Source organism: Aedes aegypti, chromosome 1, assembly GCF_002204515.2.
Source record: "Aedes aegypti strain LVP_AGWG chromosome 1, AaegL5.0 Primary Assembly, whole genome shotgun sequence".
NCBI classification, from domain to species: Eukaryota; Metazoa; Arthropoda; class Insecta; order Diptera; family Culicidae; genus Aedes; species Aedes aegypti.
Genome location: NC_035107.1, coordinates 103,232,726 through 103,248,597, shown reverse-complemented (window position 1 = coordinate 103,248,597; position 15,872 = coordinate 103,232,726). Strand labels below are relative to the sequence as shown.

Sequence of the window (15,872 nt, the reverse complement as noted above, 5' to 3'; positions counted from 1 at the left end):
ATTCAACTGCGTGGGGTCACTGTATATTATTTTGTTTCATGGCTGTAGCGGTCATGCGACTCAAAGCTAAAGGGAGTCTATAGAAGCAAATGATGGAAATGAATAGGTGGATAGGCGTCGCAAGGGAGCGACAAGATTGAAATTTAATTAGGTGGTGAAAGTTGAGCAAGCCATTTTAAAGTCAATAAGCATCAAAGCGTCCTGTATTTTGCCTAGCTTCTCTACTGCAAAAGGGTAGAGTAGCGAAGCTAGGCAAAATACAGGACGCTTCGATGCTTACTGACTTTAAAACTTGGTAAAATTCTAATTCATTTCAGAATTATGACTGTTATTTTTTATTAAAAATAATTGCCCTGATTTTCCAGATTTCTGGGGATCAAACATAACAACAAATTCTATGCTGATGACCATGGATTTCGTTGAACAATTGATAAATTCATTTTTATGTCTACCAAATCTGTGACCGTTTGAAACTATGATTCATTCAAAGATTGACTCGATCCCATCATATAAAAAAGGGTCAAACTTTTTTAACACTGAACTTTTTTATGACAAATTCCACGATTACTTAAAGTGATCGACGTAAAATATCGTTTCATATATTGTCGCGTCACCACCCATCCGGATCGCGCCAGTGAGACTCGCGACGCACCTCAAGTCGCCGCTTTTCGAAATCAGTTTTTTAATGTGGCGCTGCATTCTTACGATGTTTATGAACACAGCGCGCTATTGAAATATTAGACGTTTGAAGATTGACAAAATAATAATTAAAAAAAAGATTTGTCCTTATTTCTGCCGGATCTATTATATCAAACTGAAATTTAGCAGAATTAGTATAAGCCCAGAAAATTTGAATGCACAGCAAAATATCTGATTTCCGTCTACCCCTAATAGAAATGCTTTGGTTTATGACCAAAAAACTCGTACTTAAAAATCTTTTTAAATGGTAAAAAAATCGCAATAATGTTTCTTAGCATATCATCAAACCGGGAAAATTTTTGAAATACCGGGAAAAAACCGGGAGAAAACCGGGAATTTTAAATTGACTTTTCACTGGCCACCCTGTAAGGGGTCCATTACTAGCATTGAAACCATCAAAGACGCTTCACATGAATTTTTGTATAAAATTTGGTTTGGCATTGCTAGAGAACTCTTGACAGAATTGTAATTCGAAAAAAGCACTTGTTTTTCTCTCCACACATTATTTCTGATTTTATCGATAGGAATAAAAAAAATTGATTCTTTCCGATTGTATAAACAGGAATTAAAATAATACTTTTCAGATTTATAGACTTTTGGAGAGGTAACATAAACTTTAGATTTAAACCTGTTTTAACGTAAATATGCGGATTTGTTTTTGAACATTTTTAAATCGACCACTGCTGATTTTTTGTATCTACTCAAATTATATACAGGTACTCAAGTTTAAAATGTCAATCGAAATACGCCAGGGCCTGATCTATAATCATATCGGCACTGATAAATATATTTTCTCTGATTTTTATTGTACGTACCTTCTGATCTAGCACAAATTGATCAAAAGCAGTCTCTCAAAAATAGCGCGATTTGTGCAAAACTGATAAGATATGCTGCTGAAATATATTATGCTATCTATAAATTTATAGTGAAATAAATCGCCTAAAAGTCCTGCCCATACTTTCTGGGCACCCTACAATACGATTCGCACAAAATCAAGCTCTTCTGGACCAACACAATGTGTGGGTAATTGTAACACATTCTCAAAAATAGCTCCTGCGCTAATCTATTCCTCTTTTTCACAAAGTATACTGCCCATACTCGCAATACAGTCCCATTGGGAAAATCATCATGTCGAGAAAAACGCAACTGAACATTATTGCAAAAAAAAAATCATAACGCCGCTGCCCGCAGCAGAAAATTTGAGTGGCATCCCTCAACACATTATCATTAGAGTATAAGAAAATGATCAACAACCAAAATATTGTTAATACGTTTGTTTTTATGTACAAATCCAAGATACTTGCAAGTGGGACTCGTTATCCGAGTACCGTAAACCGGGGTATCATTGATCAGCGGGGTAACATTGATCGGAATGACTCATCTCGTAATAAGTTGGTATCATCATTTATTGATGAAACATTTCAAAAGCATGAATGTTGCTTCTCTTTCTTATATTTATGAACTATTAAAAATTAAGATTTTTGCAAAATTTGCGTTAACTTTATGCGTAAATTTGTCAAGTTTGCGAAACAATGATTTCAATGGTTAAGGATGACACTACCGAAGATTCATGTCTCAAATAAGTTCTGCAAGCGATATGAGCAAGGAAAATGCGGTTCTCACTAAAAATGGCATCGCCAAAAACGATTCCGCTGTCAAAACTTTTATAAGTATGCTCAATTAGGCAACATTAACGAATTACTGTTTAGAATGTAGAATTCCCTTAGGAAATTGCCTACTTTTAGGCGTATTCCGCTGTTCGAGGTGTTTTTAATTTTAAAATAACTCAAAAAGTAAATTAGATGTAAGCGTTTGGACATCATATTCGGCTTCAGGGGCACTGATTTAAGTAAGTAACGACATTTTCATTATTACCGAACGTTGTTTACATAGATGATCAATGTTACCCCATATCAGCTAAATGAAAAAGTCACATAAAACATTTTTTAAACATGCTTAAATCTTTCAAAAACCAAAATACAGTATATAGTCACGAGCTATGGGTGGCAGTACTTGTTTTAGAAAAATAAAAATCAGAACATTTGCATTTTTGAATTAAATATTCAAGAAATATTCTAAAAACTGATCAATGTTACCCCGGATTACGGTACTTTTCTCATCATATTCAAATATACCCGAATGAGCCATTTTACGAGACGTTTCGGAACAGCTGATCGCCGCAACGGTGTCAACTGACAGGAGACCTGGGATTAAATCCAGCGTGATTTTCAACAACGCCTCATCTTACCAAACGGTGACATGGAGAAAATGACAAAAAAGAGATCCAAAAATGTTCGTTACTGCAACATTACACCTAGTCATTGTATCAGCTACCTCTTTGTTACCCATATTGCACATAAAAAGGCACTTTTGTGATCAGACATATTTTAATATATTTTCTTAATTCAAGTTTTCGCCTGTATGAAAAGCTATGCTAGAAATGCGCACAGTCATCAACCATCATCATCGCGAAAACTGACGAAATCTCAGGTCTCCTGTCATTTGACCTGCTTCGTAAAATGGCTCATACCAGTCCCATTACTTAGGACTCGCTTACTTTGTTATCGCGCACCTTGACACATTCAAAGCCAAGTTTACTATAGATTCCAAGGCACTTTTACTTTTGCTACTATTAGTGCTCTCATCTTCTAGTTGCAATACTTCTTGAAAAATATTAAACTAAACGGTAGATAGTGACAATCCTGAATACATTCCTGGATTTGATGAAAGCGTTGCGGCTGGCCGATACGAAAGGTACTCTGGTTTCACCTGCAGCACATTTATATTGGATTTGAAACACAGATACCGTAATTTCGGGTGAAATTGATCAGTTTTCACGGTTTTTTTAGTCTGTTTTCTATAATGTCAACATTGCCAAACAACTAAATGCAGGAAAACAAGTCCAAAGGTGAGCCTCATCGATTCATGTTCCGAAATTTTCTAACAAATGTAATTTTAGTGTTAAAAAATATCTCCAAAATAAAAAAATCAGGGGATCTCATTTCGGGGTGAAATTGATCACTTGTCAATGCCATTATTGTTAGTTTTCAAAACAACTCTAAGGTACCGCGGGGCAAGTGGGAACGAAAAAAACGATAGTTCAAACAAATTGTTCAATAAAATTTTCAAATGTCAATATTTTTCAAATCCAACAACACAATCACGTTTTGGCAACATATTTGCTGGTGTGTGCATGAAACTGATCGAATAATTTCAAAATTGTGAAAACCTTAGAAGAAAGTTTTAGAATGAGCCAATGGACGCAGTTACCTCGCTAAGCGGGGCAAGTGGGACACATCCAGTTTCATGCGTCAATCCACATCAGTAAGTCAACCATTACAATAATAGGATTGATAAGTCATAGATTTTTAATTTTAAGTACATATTTGATGTTCATAAGGGATCAACCATAAAATACGTTACGTTTTAGGAAGAAACCCTTTATTTAATACACAGTTTAAAATATGTTGTAAATTTAAGTTTATTTTCATGCACATATTTGGAGCATCAAAATAAACGTAAATTTCAACGACCAATCCATTATTTTTCAATTGAATTCACTTTAAATTTACGCGATCATATAATTTTCAACCATTTTTAGTTGAAAATTGAATGTATATTCGTTTAAATTTACATGATGCTGTAATAACACACGAATTTGAATTATTTTTACAGTAAATCTCAGTTTACATCACATTGAAAATTAAATATTTTTTTCTGTGTAGTATGTCACCTCACATTTAATATTAACTGAAAATTCCTCAATAAAAGCGTAAAGAGGAATTAAACATGTTCAAAATATATCATTTATAAGTTGTTAATTAAAATGTAGCACATAAACAATCAATAATTGACGAAATTATAAATATGTTTTGTTATTATTTATATGCATGGCAGAAAACCACCTTATGGGATGGAATTGTTTTCCATCACTACTTAATTTGGTAGAAATAATAAATTAAGTTAAATTAAAATAGAAAAGTAATCGTTCTCATGATGCATTTCAAATTTCAACTTTGTGTTTGTTCAATTTTGAAGTCGTATTTCAAAAATAAAAAAATAATTAAAAAATAAAGAATAATAACACTTCTCTTCTCCCTCTTATGCAATTACGTAATTTGAGGTTGATCTTTTTTGATAAAAATCATTTGTTTGAATGTTTTTGTGCTACTCTCTAGCAAAATGTATGAAACGTGTACGAAAAGTTTTGATGCTGGTTTTTGTTTTGATAGGTCCCACTTACCCGAGGTACAACTATATTTTAGGGTAAGATAGACCATCGAAAATTTCATATGAAATGAAAACAAAATACTGGTTTATCGTTAGCAGCTTGTAATAATACTAAAAATTATAGCTTACTGATGGAAATTTGATTTAAAACACATTTATTTTTTGCGAGTCAATGCAAGACGTGAAACGTGTCACAATTTGTCATGCAAGTTGAAAATGGCGCTGAACTGACAACTGTTACATGAACAACATGGTAATAAAAATAACAATATGTTTAGTACTAAATACATTCCTTAACTTTTCCTAGTTGAGCTATGACGAAACGCCCCACTTACCCCAGATTCTCACTTGCCCCGGGGTACCTTACATGATAAATTTGAGCTCCCTGAATCCGAATATGCTTGTCGAAATCTTAACAATGCCATATTTATATAAATAACGAATAGTTAATTTTCAAGAATTACGCGGGAAACGCCTAAATGTATGCAATTTCATAAGGAAATCAATGATATCTAACAGAAATTCAATTATTTCAATCATTTGAGCTAATTGGTACGAGTTTTGGTGATGAAATCTAGTTTGCGGATATATCTCAAGCATCGTCACAAACTTTCAGGTTAATACCATGTTCAAATCCTTGCTTAGAAATAGAAGTTTATAAGTGTTTGTCAATACTGTACCGTGCATGATTTTGAAATTTTACATTATTTTTATAGTAATAAACATTCTTCAACGCAAAAAACTTCGCAACACACAATTCGACAATAGTTACAACAAACAACGTTCATTTACTCCAGCTCACATTGATATTTGTGCTCCATTACGCATAAATAAAATCGTGTGATACGATGATCAATTTCACCCTTCTGATCAATTACACCCGATTTTACGGTACCTAGGCGGGCAAGTATTATTTAGCTTCATTTCGGCAGATCTATTCGACATTTCTTAGAAACCCATAATGCTACCTTCTTATTGGATCTATTAATTTGTCAGCATTGGATATGGCTCATGCATAGTTTGACCAGTTGACGATACCAGTGCGCTGTAGTGGTAATTTGCGTATTCCCACGTTGGCCCAAAAAGTCTTCCCCTCCATATCTTAGGAAGATGAACCTACCGAAGATTTCGTTGATAATTGGTCAGAAGACGAGAGCAATGACAGCTGTAGGTTTGACTTGAAGGGTAGCGTTTTATCTTATTTTTAGTTTAGACTCTCATAAGGATTAACATTGAGATATTTTTTTTATCATTTATCGCATCATAAGTTATTTCAAGCAATAACAATATTTTTTATGGAATAAAGATGATTCAAAATACTGTAATTTGTAGTATTTATTTTTCTTAGAAGATGAAAATTACGAGCCAAGATTAAAGAAATCATAACAAGAAGAGGTTTACTTGAATTTCATCGTAAACTACTAGTGGGGCTGTTATGCGGGTACTTTCAATATGGGACGCACCTGATTTGATATTTTTTTTCGCATTTCGTCCATACAAAAATACGATTTTAGGCATGATATCTAGAAGTACACTTATAATAAACATGATTCACGAAGAAATATCAAAAGTGATGAAAATTCAAATGGGACTGTTATGCGAGTATGGGCAGTATATGACACATCAAGAATCTCCGCTTCAGCATGCGTTATAATTCGTCCCCTTAATGCTACAACTAGATAACTCGAAAATCAAAATTTTGAGATGTGCAACTTTGAAAGTATGACCGTTTAACAAGGTGATGGTTAACCGCAGTGATTATGATTTAAAAATAATCTTTAACTTGTGTATTTTGAATCACACGCTTAAGACCTGTGGATATTTTGCAGATCTAATTAAGAAAAATGTTTTGACATATTGAAGTCAAAAATTTTAAATTTCGAGTTATCTAGTTGCAGCATCAAGGGGACGAATTACACACTGGTGTGTTGGTTCAGAAAATCCCGATTATGTGTAACTTTTTTTTAAGAGAGTGTCTTCCTAATTTGGAACTGAATTAAGCTATTTTTTTTCTCTTATAAGCAAGTTAATTCAATTCGCAAAGCAACAAAATAGAAACAACATGTTAATTGCTTTGCGAATTGAATTCACTTGCTTATAAGAGAAAAAAAATCAATTTTCAATGAACCTAAAATAAATATATTAAGTAATTAGAGTGACAATGCAACGATTCTCGTCTAAAATTAACAATAATTGAGTAATTTAAGTTTCTGTTAGCCTGCAAGACGTCCTTCCAAAGACCACTCCATGATGATGAAAAATAACACCTTTTATATAATATTCCGAAAATTCATTCTACTTATTTTTATTGCATGTTTGATACTATGAACGACAAAATCGGTAAGATGAAAGTATTTAGAGTCACAACTATTTTGGTCGCAACATACATATTCAAATATATACTTAAGGCAGCATCAATTTATTACGTAACTCCGAAATTGGCAAATTTGGACCCCCCTCCTTGACGCTTTTTATATAAAAAACTTTCAAATTTTTACGAGCTTAATTTGCGGACGGCGCCTTACTATGCGTATGAAAATAATACAGTTTGTTTGAAAATGTTGTAGAAAATATGAAAGTGGTGCAGTCCTATATTGAAAAATAAAGGCATAACAGTATCTATATAAACTTTTGACTCAAATAGCAACTCCAAAACGTAAATTATGTTCAAGTGTATATTTTTTGCTAATCAATAGAAGAAAAATGAGTCATCTGTGCGGTTTTGTCAACTGATTATTGCATGAAGACATGTACTAGAAAATTATGAACATTTTATAGGAAGACAAGTTTCAAACTTCGAGCGCTATTTTTCATATGGGACAGTTATACCTCTATGGGCAGTATATGCGAGACCAAATTGTGATATATCTATATGTCGTTTAAATATTATGCAAAATACATTCATACTTTCAAATTATGAATGTATTGCTAGAATCATGGAAAGATATCGACATAACGTATCAGACACATTTACCTCCCCAAACTGTCCAAAATGAGATAAACAATTTAATAGCAAAACAACATTTAAGTTGCTCTCGTGAGAGCTCCGTCATTGCGACTTGACGAAGTGAGCACATGAAATATAGTTTCGACTAGTGACAGTGAAAAGACTTGTTCCGTTAGTGTCGCAAGCCAGTCATGATACTTAACAGCCTTGTTCTCAGCTTAGATTTCTTATGAGTACTTCCACAGTTATTAACTAAGAGTTTTCTTTTCCAAAAACTGACAGCTAAAAGCTTGCATGCAACCAAAACAAGGTACGAAGATATTCTATGCCTAGGGAAGTCTAGAAAATTCCCTTTACGAGAAGATCCTCGATCGCCGGGATTTAATTATTACAAGGATGTCTTGTTCTGCGCAAGTATTTCTCTCTGACGTTTAATCAGCTTTCTCTTTCCTGCTTCTTTCCTTCTCCTGAAATCGAATTGGCCATAACCCCAAATAGTATGTAATATAGTACAGTATCTTGTTGTAATAAAAGATTGACCTTTCATGAATGCATCTCCAAAAATGTCATCGTATATTTTCCCTTCATCCATATCTCTGCTTTTCATTCGAAATATCCTGTTTACAACTATCTTCTACTTTTTTCTGGAACAGGGACTGTGTCTCAGATCATTTAACATTTTCACAGTTATTGACTGAGAGCATTTCTTGTCAATTAATCAGTTTTGTATTTGTGTCTCTATGCTCAGCGAAGACAAACAAAATGTTAATTAAATAATAGTCCGGACCGGAGGAATTCGAATCCATCACTCTCAATATGGTCTTGCTGAACAACTGCCGCTAGCGCGAGTACGACAGCTGCCCAAGCCACGACGTCAAAATCATCATAGGAGATCTAAACGCTCAGGTTGGCCAGGAGGAGGAATTCAGACCGACTATTGGAAAGCTCAGCGCCCACCGGCTGACGAACGAGTACGGCTTACGACTAATTGATTTCGCCGCCTCCTAGAATATGGCCATTCGTAGCACCTACTTCCAGTACAGCCTTCCATACCGATACACCTGGAGATCACCACAGCAGACAGAATCACAAATCGACCACGTTCTGATTGATGGACGGCACTTCTCCGACATTATCGACGTCAGGACCTATCGTGGCGCTAACATCGACTCTGACCACTATCTGGTGACGGTACCGACGGCCGCCCCGGCATGACCTTAAGCAACCGGATGTCGCAGCTGCATACGCGCAGCACCTCGAGGCTGCATTACCGGAAGAGAGTGAGATGAATGAAGCCCCTCTTGAGGAATGCTGGAGAACAGTGAAAGCAGCCATCAACTATGCAGCTGAGAGCAACGTCGGGTACGTGGGACGGAGTCGACGGAACGATTGGTTCGACGAGGAATGTAGGCAGATTATGGAGGAGAAGAATGCAGCGCGGGTGGTCATGCTGCAGCAAGGACCCGGTAGAACGTGGAATGTTGTAGACGGAAACGGCAACAGCAGACCCGCCTCTTTCGGGAGAAAAAACGCCGCCTGGAGGAGACGAAGTACGAGAAGATGGAACAGCTGTGTCGGTTTCAAGAAACGCGTAAGTTCTATCAGAAGCTCAACGCATCCCGCAACGGCTTCGTGCCGCGAGCAGAGATGTGCAGGGATAAGGATAGAAGCGTTTTCGGACAAGCGTGAGGTGATCGAAAGGTGGAAGTAGCACTTCGACGAGCACCTGAATGGCGCTGAAAGCACAGGCAATGAAGGTCGAGACAATGCAGGAAATGCCTTCGTCAATTGTGCGAAGGATGGAAACCAACCAGCCCCCACTTTGAGGGAGATTAAGGATGCCATTCACCAGCTCAAGAACAACAAAGCTGCTGGTAAAGATGGTATCGGAGCTGAACTCATAAAGATGGGCCCGGAGTGGCTGGCCATTTGTCTGCACCGGCTGATAGGCACTATCTGGGAAACAGAAATGCTACCGGAGGAGTGGAAGGTAGGGGTAATATGCCCCATCTACAAGAAAGGCGACAAGTTAGATTGGGAGAACTTTCGAGCGATCATCATTCTAAATGCGGCCTACAAAGTATTATCCCAGATCATCTTCCGTCGTCTGTCACCTGTTGTAAACGAGTTCGTGGGACGTTATCAAGCACGACGAGGACGAGAACAGCTTTCCCGGGAAGTTCACGAGACTGATAAGAGCGACGGGATGGAGGGTGTGCAAAATTGTGTAAAGGTTCCAGGCGAACATACCAGTTCGTTTGGATCCCGCCGGGGACTACGACAAGGTGATGGACTTTCGTGCCTGTTGTTCAATATTGTGCTAGAAGGTGTTATGCGGAGCGCCGGGCTCAACAGCCGGGATACGATTTTTACGAGATCCAGTCAGTTTGTTTGCTTCGCGGATGATATGGACATTATCGGCCGAACATTTGAAAAGGTGGCAGACCTGTACACCCGCCTGAAACGCGAGGCAGCAAAAGTTGGACTGGTGGTGAGTGCGTCCAAGACAAAGTACATGCTAGCTGGTGGAGCCGAGCGCGACAGGGCTCGCCTAGGTAGCAGTGTTACGATAGACGGGTATACGTTCGAGGTGGTCGACGAGTTCGTCTACCTTGGATCCTTGCTGACGGCTGACAATAACTTCTTCTTCTTTCTGGCGTAACGTCCCCACTGGGACAGAGCCTGCTTCTCAGCTTAGTGTTCTTATAAGCACTTCGAAAGTTTTTAACTGAGAGCTTACTATGCCAATGGCCATTTTTGCATGCGTATATCGTGTGGCAGGTACGATGATACTTTATGCCCTGGGAAGTCGAGAAAATTTCCAACCCGAAAAGATCCTCGACCGGTGGGATTCGAACCCACGACCCTCAGCTTGGTCTTGCTGAATAGCTGCGCGTTTACCGCTACGGCTATCTGGGCCCCACAATAACGTTAGCTGTGAAATACGCAGGCGCATCATCAGTGGAAGTCGGGCCTACTATGGCCTCCAGAAGAAGCTGCGGTCAAAAAAGATTCACGCCCGCACCAAATGTACCATGCACAAAACGCTCATAAGGCCGGGGGCCTGAAACGTGGGCGATGCTCGAGGAGGACCTGCAAGCACTTGGAGTCTTCGTACGTCGGGTGCTTAGGACGATCTTCGGCGGTGTGCAGGAAAACGGTGTGTGGCGGCGAAGGATGAACCACGAGCTCGCCCAACTCTACGGCGAACCCAGTATCCAGAAGGTGGCCAAAGCTGGAAGGATACGATGGACAGGGCATGTTGCAAGAATGCCGGACAGCAACCCTGCAATGATGGTGTTCGCTTCGGATCCGGTTGATACAAGAAGGCGTGGAGGTGGGCGGATCAAGTGCGTATCGATTTGTGCGAGCGTGGGGCAGAACCGAGGATGGAGAGATGCGACCACGAACCGAGTATTGTGGCGTGAAATTGTTGATTCAGTGTTAACTAAATAAATGAAATGAATGAATCTTTTGTTTTGCGGATATCTCAGGAGCAGTTGGAAAGATGGCGTCTTCGACAAAGTTGTTCAGTAGCTCATGGACTTTTATTATTTTAGTGAAGAGATTTTAGATGTTTCCACCAGGCGGCGCTAGTGTGCATGAAACTTTATGAAACATCAATCTAAACCACTTCATCGAAGACGCCATCTTTCTAAGCGGTCATGATCCTGAGACAAACGCAAAATAATAGTTTCATACTCACCAGTGCCGCCTGGTGGTTAAAATTCGAATCTAGTGGCTTCAATATTGATAGAGCTTGAGCCGCTGAGCAACTTTACCGTAGACGCTAGCTTTCCAAGTAGTCAGGATCATGAGATATCAGAAAAAAACAAATGTCGATGCTCTTTAGCGCCGCCTAGTGGCAGAAATTTGCATTTCAATGACCACTTCATGTTAGCCCTTAATCTACTGAAAAATAATTCTGAACATCATGACCCTCTATTTTGATTTCGTTTCAAGATATTGATCATTCATAAAAGCAATCTACAATCGGAATTTCGGTCGTAGAAAAGTGGTCGTAAAAAGAGATTGGAGTGTAGTTGAATTCTTTAATAAAGCCTCGGCCTAACCGACAATCTTGGTTGAAAGAATCATTGGATGAATTCCTGCACACTTAATTTATTTTGCCGAGGCCGGCAAAAATAATCGCCGAGAACCCAACAGCTAAGATTTCGTCAAAAATCTCGGTAAAAGTTCAAAGTGCCGATTGTGCTGTAAAATGTTAATTCAACCCAGCTGTCAAAATCTGACGAAGAGATCGGTAATCCATTGCCGAAAATATCGGCACACCATTACCGAAATTCGGCAAACCGTTTATTTTCTTGGCTGGAAGAAGAAAAAGAAGAAAAAAAACTACACATAAATTTCAATTAGAAAAACCATTTTATTTAACTAAATACACTATGGCATTTAAAAATGAGCTACCACCACTGTAAATATTCAATTTTTCACTGAATATGACAGCATGTTGTGCATTCACGGTTGAAGCAAATAGTAAAGCAGCACGACCATTTTTTGCTGTACTTCATTGCGAGGAGAAGAATCCAAGGAATATACCTAAAAAGTAATAAAAAAGCTGTTACTATTGCCGACTCAACTGAATGATTCATTTATGTGCAAAAACTATTTGCCATAATACAATAAATTGTCGGAATACTTACATGTAGGCGCTCTCCTCAAGCTTTTCCTTCCAAAAACATTTTGAAAAATTTCAAGCACATGTTGGTTTCCGTAGCTCAATTTGACAGATGCACTTTGCCGAAATTCAGTAAAAATATTTGTTTGCTGATTGTTGTGGCAAAATAGATTACCGAGTCTCAGTTATTTATGTAAACTACCGATTTTCGTCAACCTGCATCTGTCAATATCGCTCATGTGTCAAACTTGAACGAGATTTCAGTAAAAATATGTTTTACCGATTGAATTCGTCATTTAAGTTTACCGAAATGAAATTCTGCGATTAAGTGTGTGGAGGACTCAGAACCTCCAATCGATATTTCAAAAATAGTCTATGGAGGAACTACTGATTGGTGGCGTGCGGTTAGCGGCGTCAGACGTTGAGGCGTATTGTGCCACGAAGCGTGGGTTCGATTCCCGCTCCAGGCGGTGGAAACTTTTCGTCAAACGAAAAATTCATCACTGGGCTACTCGGTGTTCTGTGTTGTCCATTGCATAATGTTCGTGATTGTCCAGTCTGTGCAGCCTTTGGCTGAAAACGGTGGAAAAATAATAATAATCTTTGTAAGTAGTAATTTCCAGGGTTTATCCTAAGTTCATTATTATGTTTCTTAATAACCGTGGCTTTTCATCCTTAGTAAGTTCGCCACTACGGTTAACCCAAGGAAAATATCAGGATGTAATCTTGAAGGTATCTTGAACGAAATACATACTCTGGGGTAATGTTTGTAGTCACGCCTAAAGGAACTAATAAAAAGAAATAGTTGAACGTTTATTCAGATTTTCTGATAAATCCTTTCAAATCCTTTCGAAAATTGTTATCACATAATTTTGTTTGAGTTTGTTAGCAGATTGGCAGATTTCGTTTGATTTTTGTTTTGTTTTCTTGATTCCTTTTTGATTACATTTTGGTCCTGCTTGGCCTCTTCAATTACTGTTTGGTCTCTTTTGGGTTTCTTTTCTTTAAACATGAGGTCTCTTAAGATCCTTTTTAGTTGCTACCAACGATGCACTACATGACAATCGAACGATTCAGTAATAGTCAATGACATCTAGCATGATTTTCAAGTCACACTAATATCCCTTCCCTCCATTTACCATTCCAGGGGCAAAAGCGTGCTGAATCAGAAGTCGGAGCTACAACAGGCGCTCGAGAAGCAAAAGGAGCGCCAGGTGCTAGCCGCCCAGAACCTCGCCAAACAGCAAGCCCAGGAGCACACCATCTCCAACGAGCTCGGCCGGGTGATAATGCAGCGGGCGGCACGTCTCGAACAGAAGAACCTCGCCGCAGCGGCCGCCGGCTCCCAACAGGATCAGCCGGATTCCATCAACCCGGAGTATCTGAATGCGCGTGCCAAGCTGCGCGCCACCCAAGCGGTTTACTCCAAGTAGAGTGCCGCACGGCGCCCAAAACCAGATTAGTTGCGTTAAGGTTTATTTTTTAGTAGAAAAACACCCACGAAAGTAATTTTAGTGTTTTTAGTGTTTAAGTTTTAAACGTCTAGACAAGTGATAAATGATATCAATGATTTCCGTTCTGTTTGTTTTACGAAGGAGATAATCAATCTGATTAGCGATTATTTTAAACTAATGATGAAACAGAAGAGATGCAACAGAATAGTGGAACAGAACGTGCTCAAAGTTAGGATCCGTTGCCAGCCTGGCGCAAAGGATCTTTAATCGGGAATGAGTTCAAAACCATACATACAAAAACAAAAAAGCGAGAAAGGCGAAATGCTTTAAGTAGTTCTAATGAGTTATTTTTGTAATTCTTTTATGCTTTAGATAGATCGATCTGTTGAATGTATATTTAGTAAGATGAAGAAAATTTATGTTCTCTTAAACAAGGAGAAGGATTTTGAAAGCATACTAACTGTAGCAAAATTGTGATAACCAAACAAACAAAACACCGAGCACTCGTTGAAAGTATCATCAAACTAAGCAAATCCTTTGAATATTCTTTTCTCACTGGTAAAAAAGAGTTGAATGCATCTTCTTCAGTTCTAAAAGGAACTCTTGTAAGCATCATATTAAATTACATACCATATTCTGCTAGTGTTAATGTGGTCTAGTTTGTAATGTTGTAATAGAGAAAGAGAAAAAACAAAATACAAAATCAAGTTAAAGAGACGGCCTTCGAAAAGGAGCTGATTGAAAGTATCGATTGAACTGCTAAATAGAGTAAGGCATTACACACGATTCACATACTGACACATTGGAAAAATCTAGAATTTACTGTAACAAACAGCATTAATCATATAGGAATATTCAAACCTCGGAATTTCCCACTCGAAACAAAAGTAGAAGCAATGTAAAGAAGTTAACATAGACACGTGTCCCACTTATGCGCCCCAAAAACCTCATCTCCCATCAAGAATGGCAAACTTTACCACAAATGAGTAGGACACCGAATCACACCGAAAGACTTTTAGAAACCCGAATTTGGCCTTGTTAGTAGAGATTTGTATTTAGATGGAGAGACAGACAATTTTCATATATAGGATAGAGCAACCAATGTGCGACCACCATAAACCACTACTTTTCCGCGTTCTCGTCTCAAACACCATGATAGTGCGATGTTAAGCCCTATCTGCATACCAACTATAACTAACTACACTAGTGTGAATGTGTTTTTTCTGCTGGCAGTTCCAAGAAAGTTACGACAAAACCAGACAAAACAGTTTATGCGTTACATAATTACTAATTTTGCCAGTTATAGTATTTAGAGGCAAGCATGGAAGGAAGTCTATAACTTGATCGTTTGTTGTGGTACATATTATATCCCACTACGGTACTACTTCACAACCATACAACAGTCAATGGGATTAGTAGCATTAATAATTCAAACAAACAGGAGTAACAACACTATGCACTAATTGATAATTACTAATTTAACAACAATTCAAGCTAGTTTGTAGAATGTGTGTTTAGTGATTGTGATTTGGGTTGATCGTAGTATCAACCGCGGGAGTATAACAGACGAATTACTAAACACGGCCGGTGTGTAAGTGTATTGTAGTGCAAAGCAGCTCTGAGGGGCTGATGTCGGCAGTCCGTACAAGGAAAAATAAACATTTTAACTGAATACATTGCTTGGGAGCAACTCATTCCATGCCGAAAACTCGTGAAACACTTATGTTAAGCAATACTTTAAGGTAAAGATAGACCGAAGCCACACCAGGAATTGGAATTCCAGTTGAGTGTGTATTAGACCGTCCCTTATTTTTCGAAAATGCGAAATATTATAAGTTCGTCATTGTAAAGAGTAGTGTTTGATCCTTCGACCTGGTTGCTTGCTCTTGCGGGGGCGAGCGAC

General features: G+C 38.1%; 1 protein-coding gene across 3 annotated transcripts in view; it reads left to right on the top strand.

Annotated features, from left to right (window-relative positions):
• Positions 1–15,641, top strand: part of LOC5569683 (protein FAM107B) — a 208,839-nt gene extending 193,198 nt beyond the window's left edge. For all 3 annotated transcript variants that reach the window (XM_021844125.1, XM_021844134.1, XM_021844139.1), the window contains one exon: positions 13,663–15,641. In XM_021844125.1, the coding sequence (XP_021699817.1) occupies positions 13,663–13,948 (286 nt within the window). In that variant the 3' untranslated portion in view covers positions 13,949–15,641. The remainder of the gene's footprint in view (positions 1–13,662) is intronic.
• Positions 15,642–15,872: the final 231 nt, after the last annotated feature.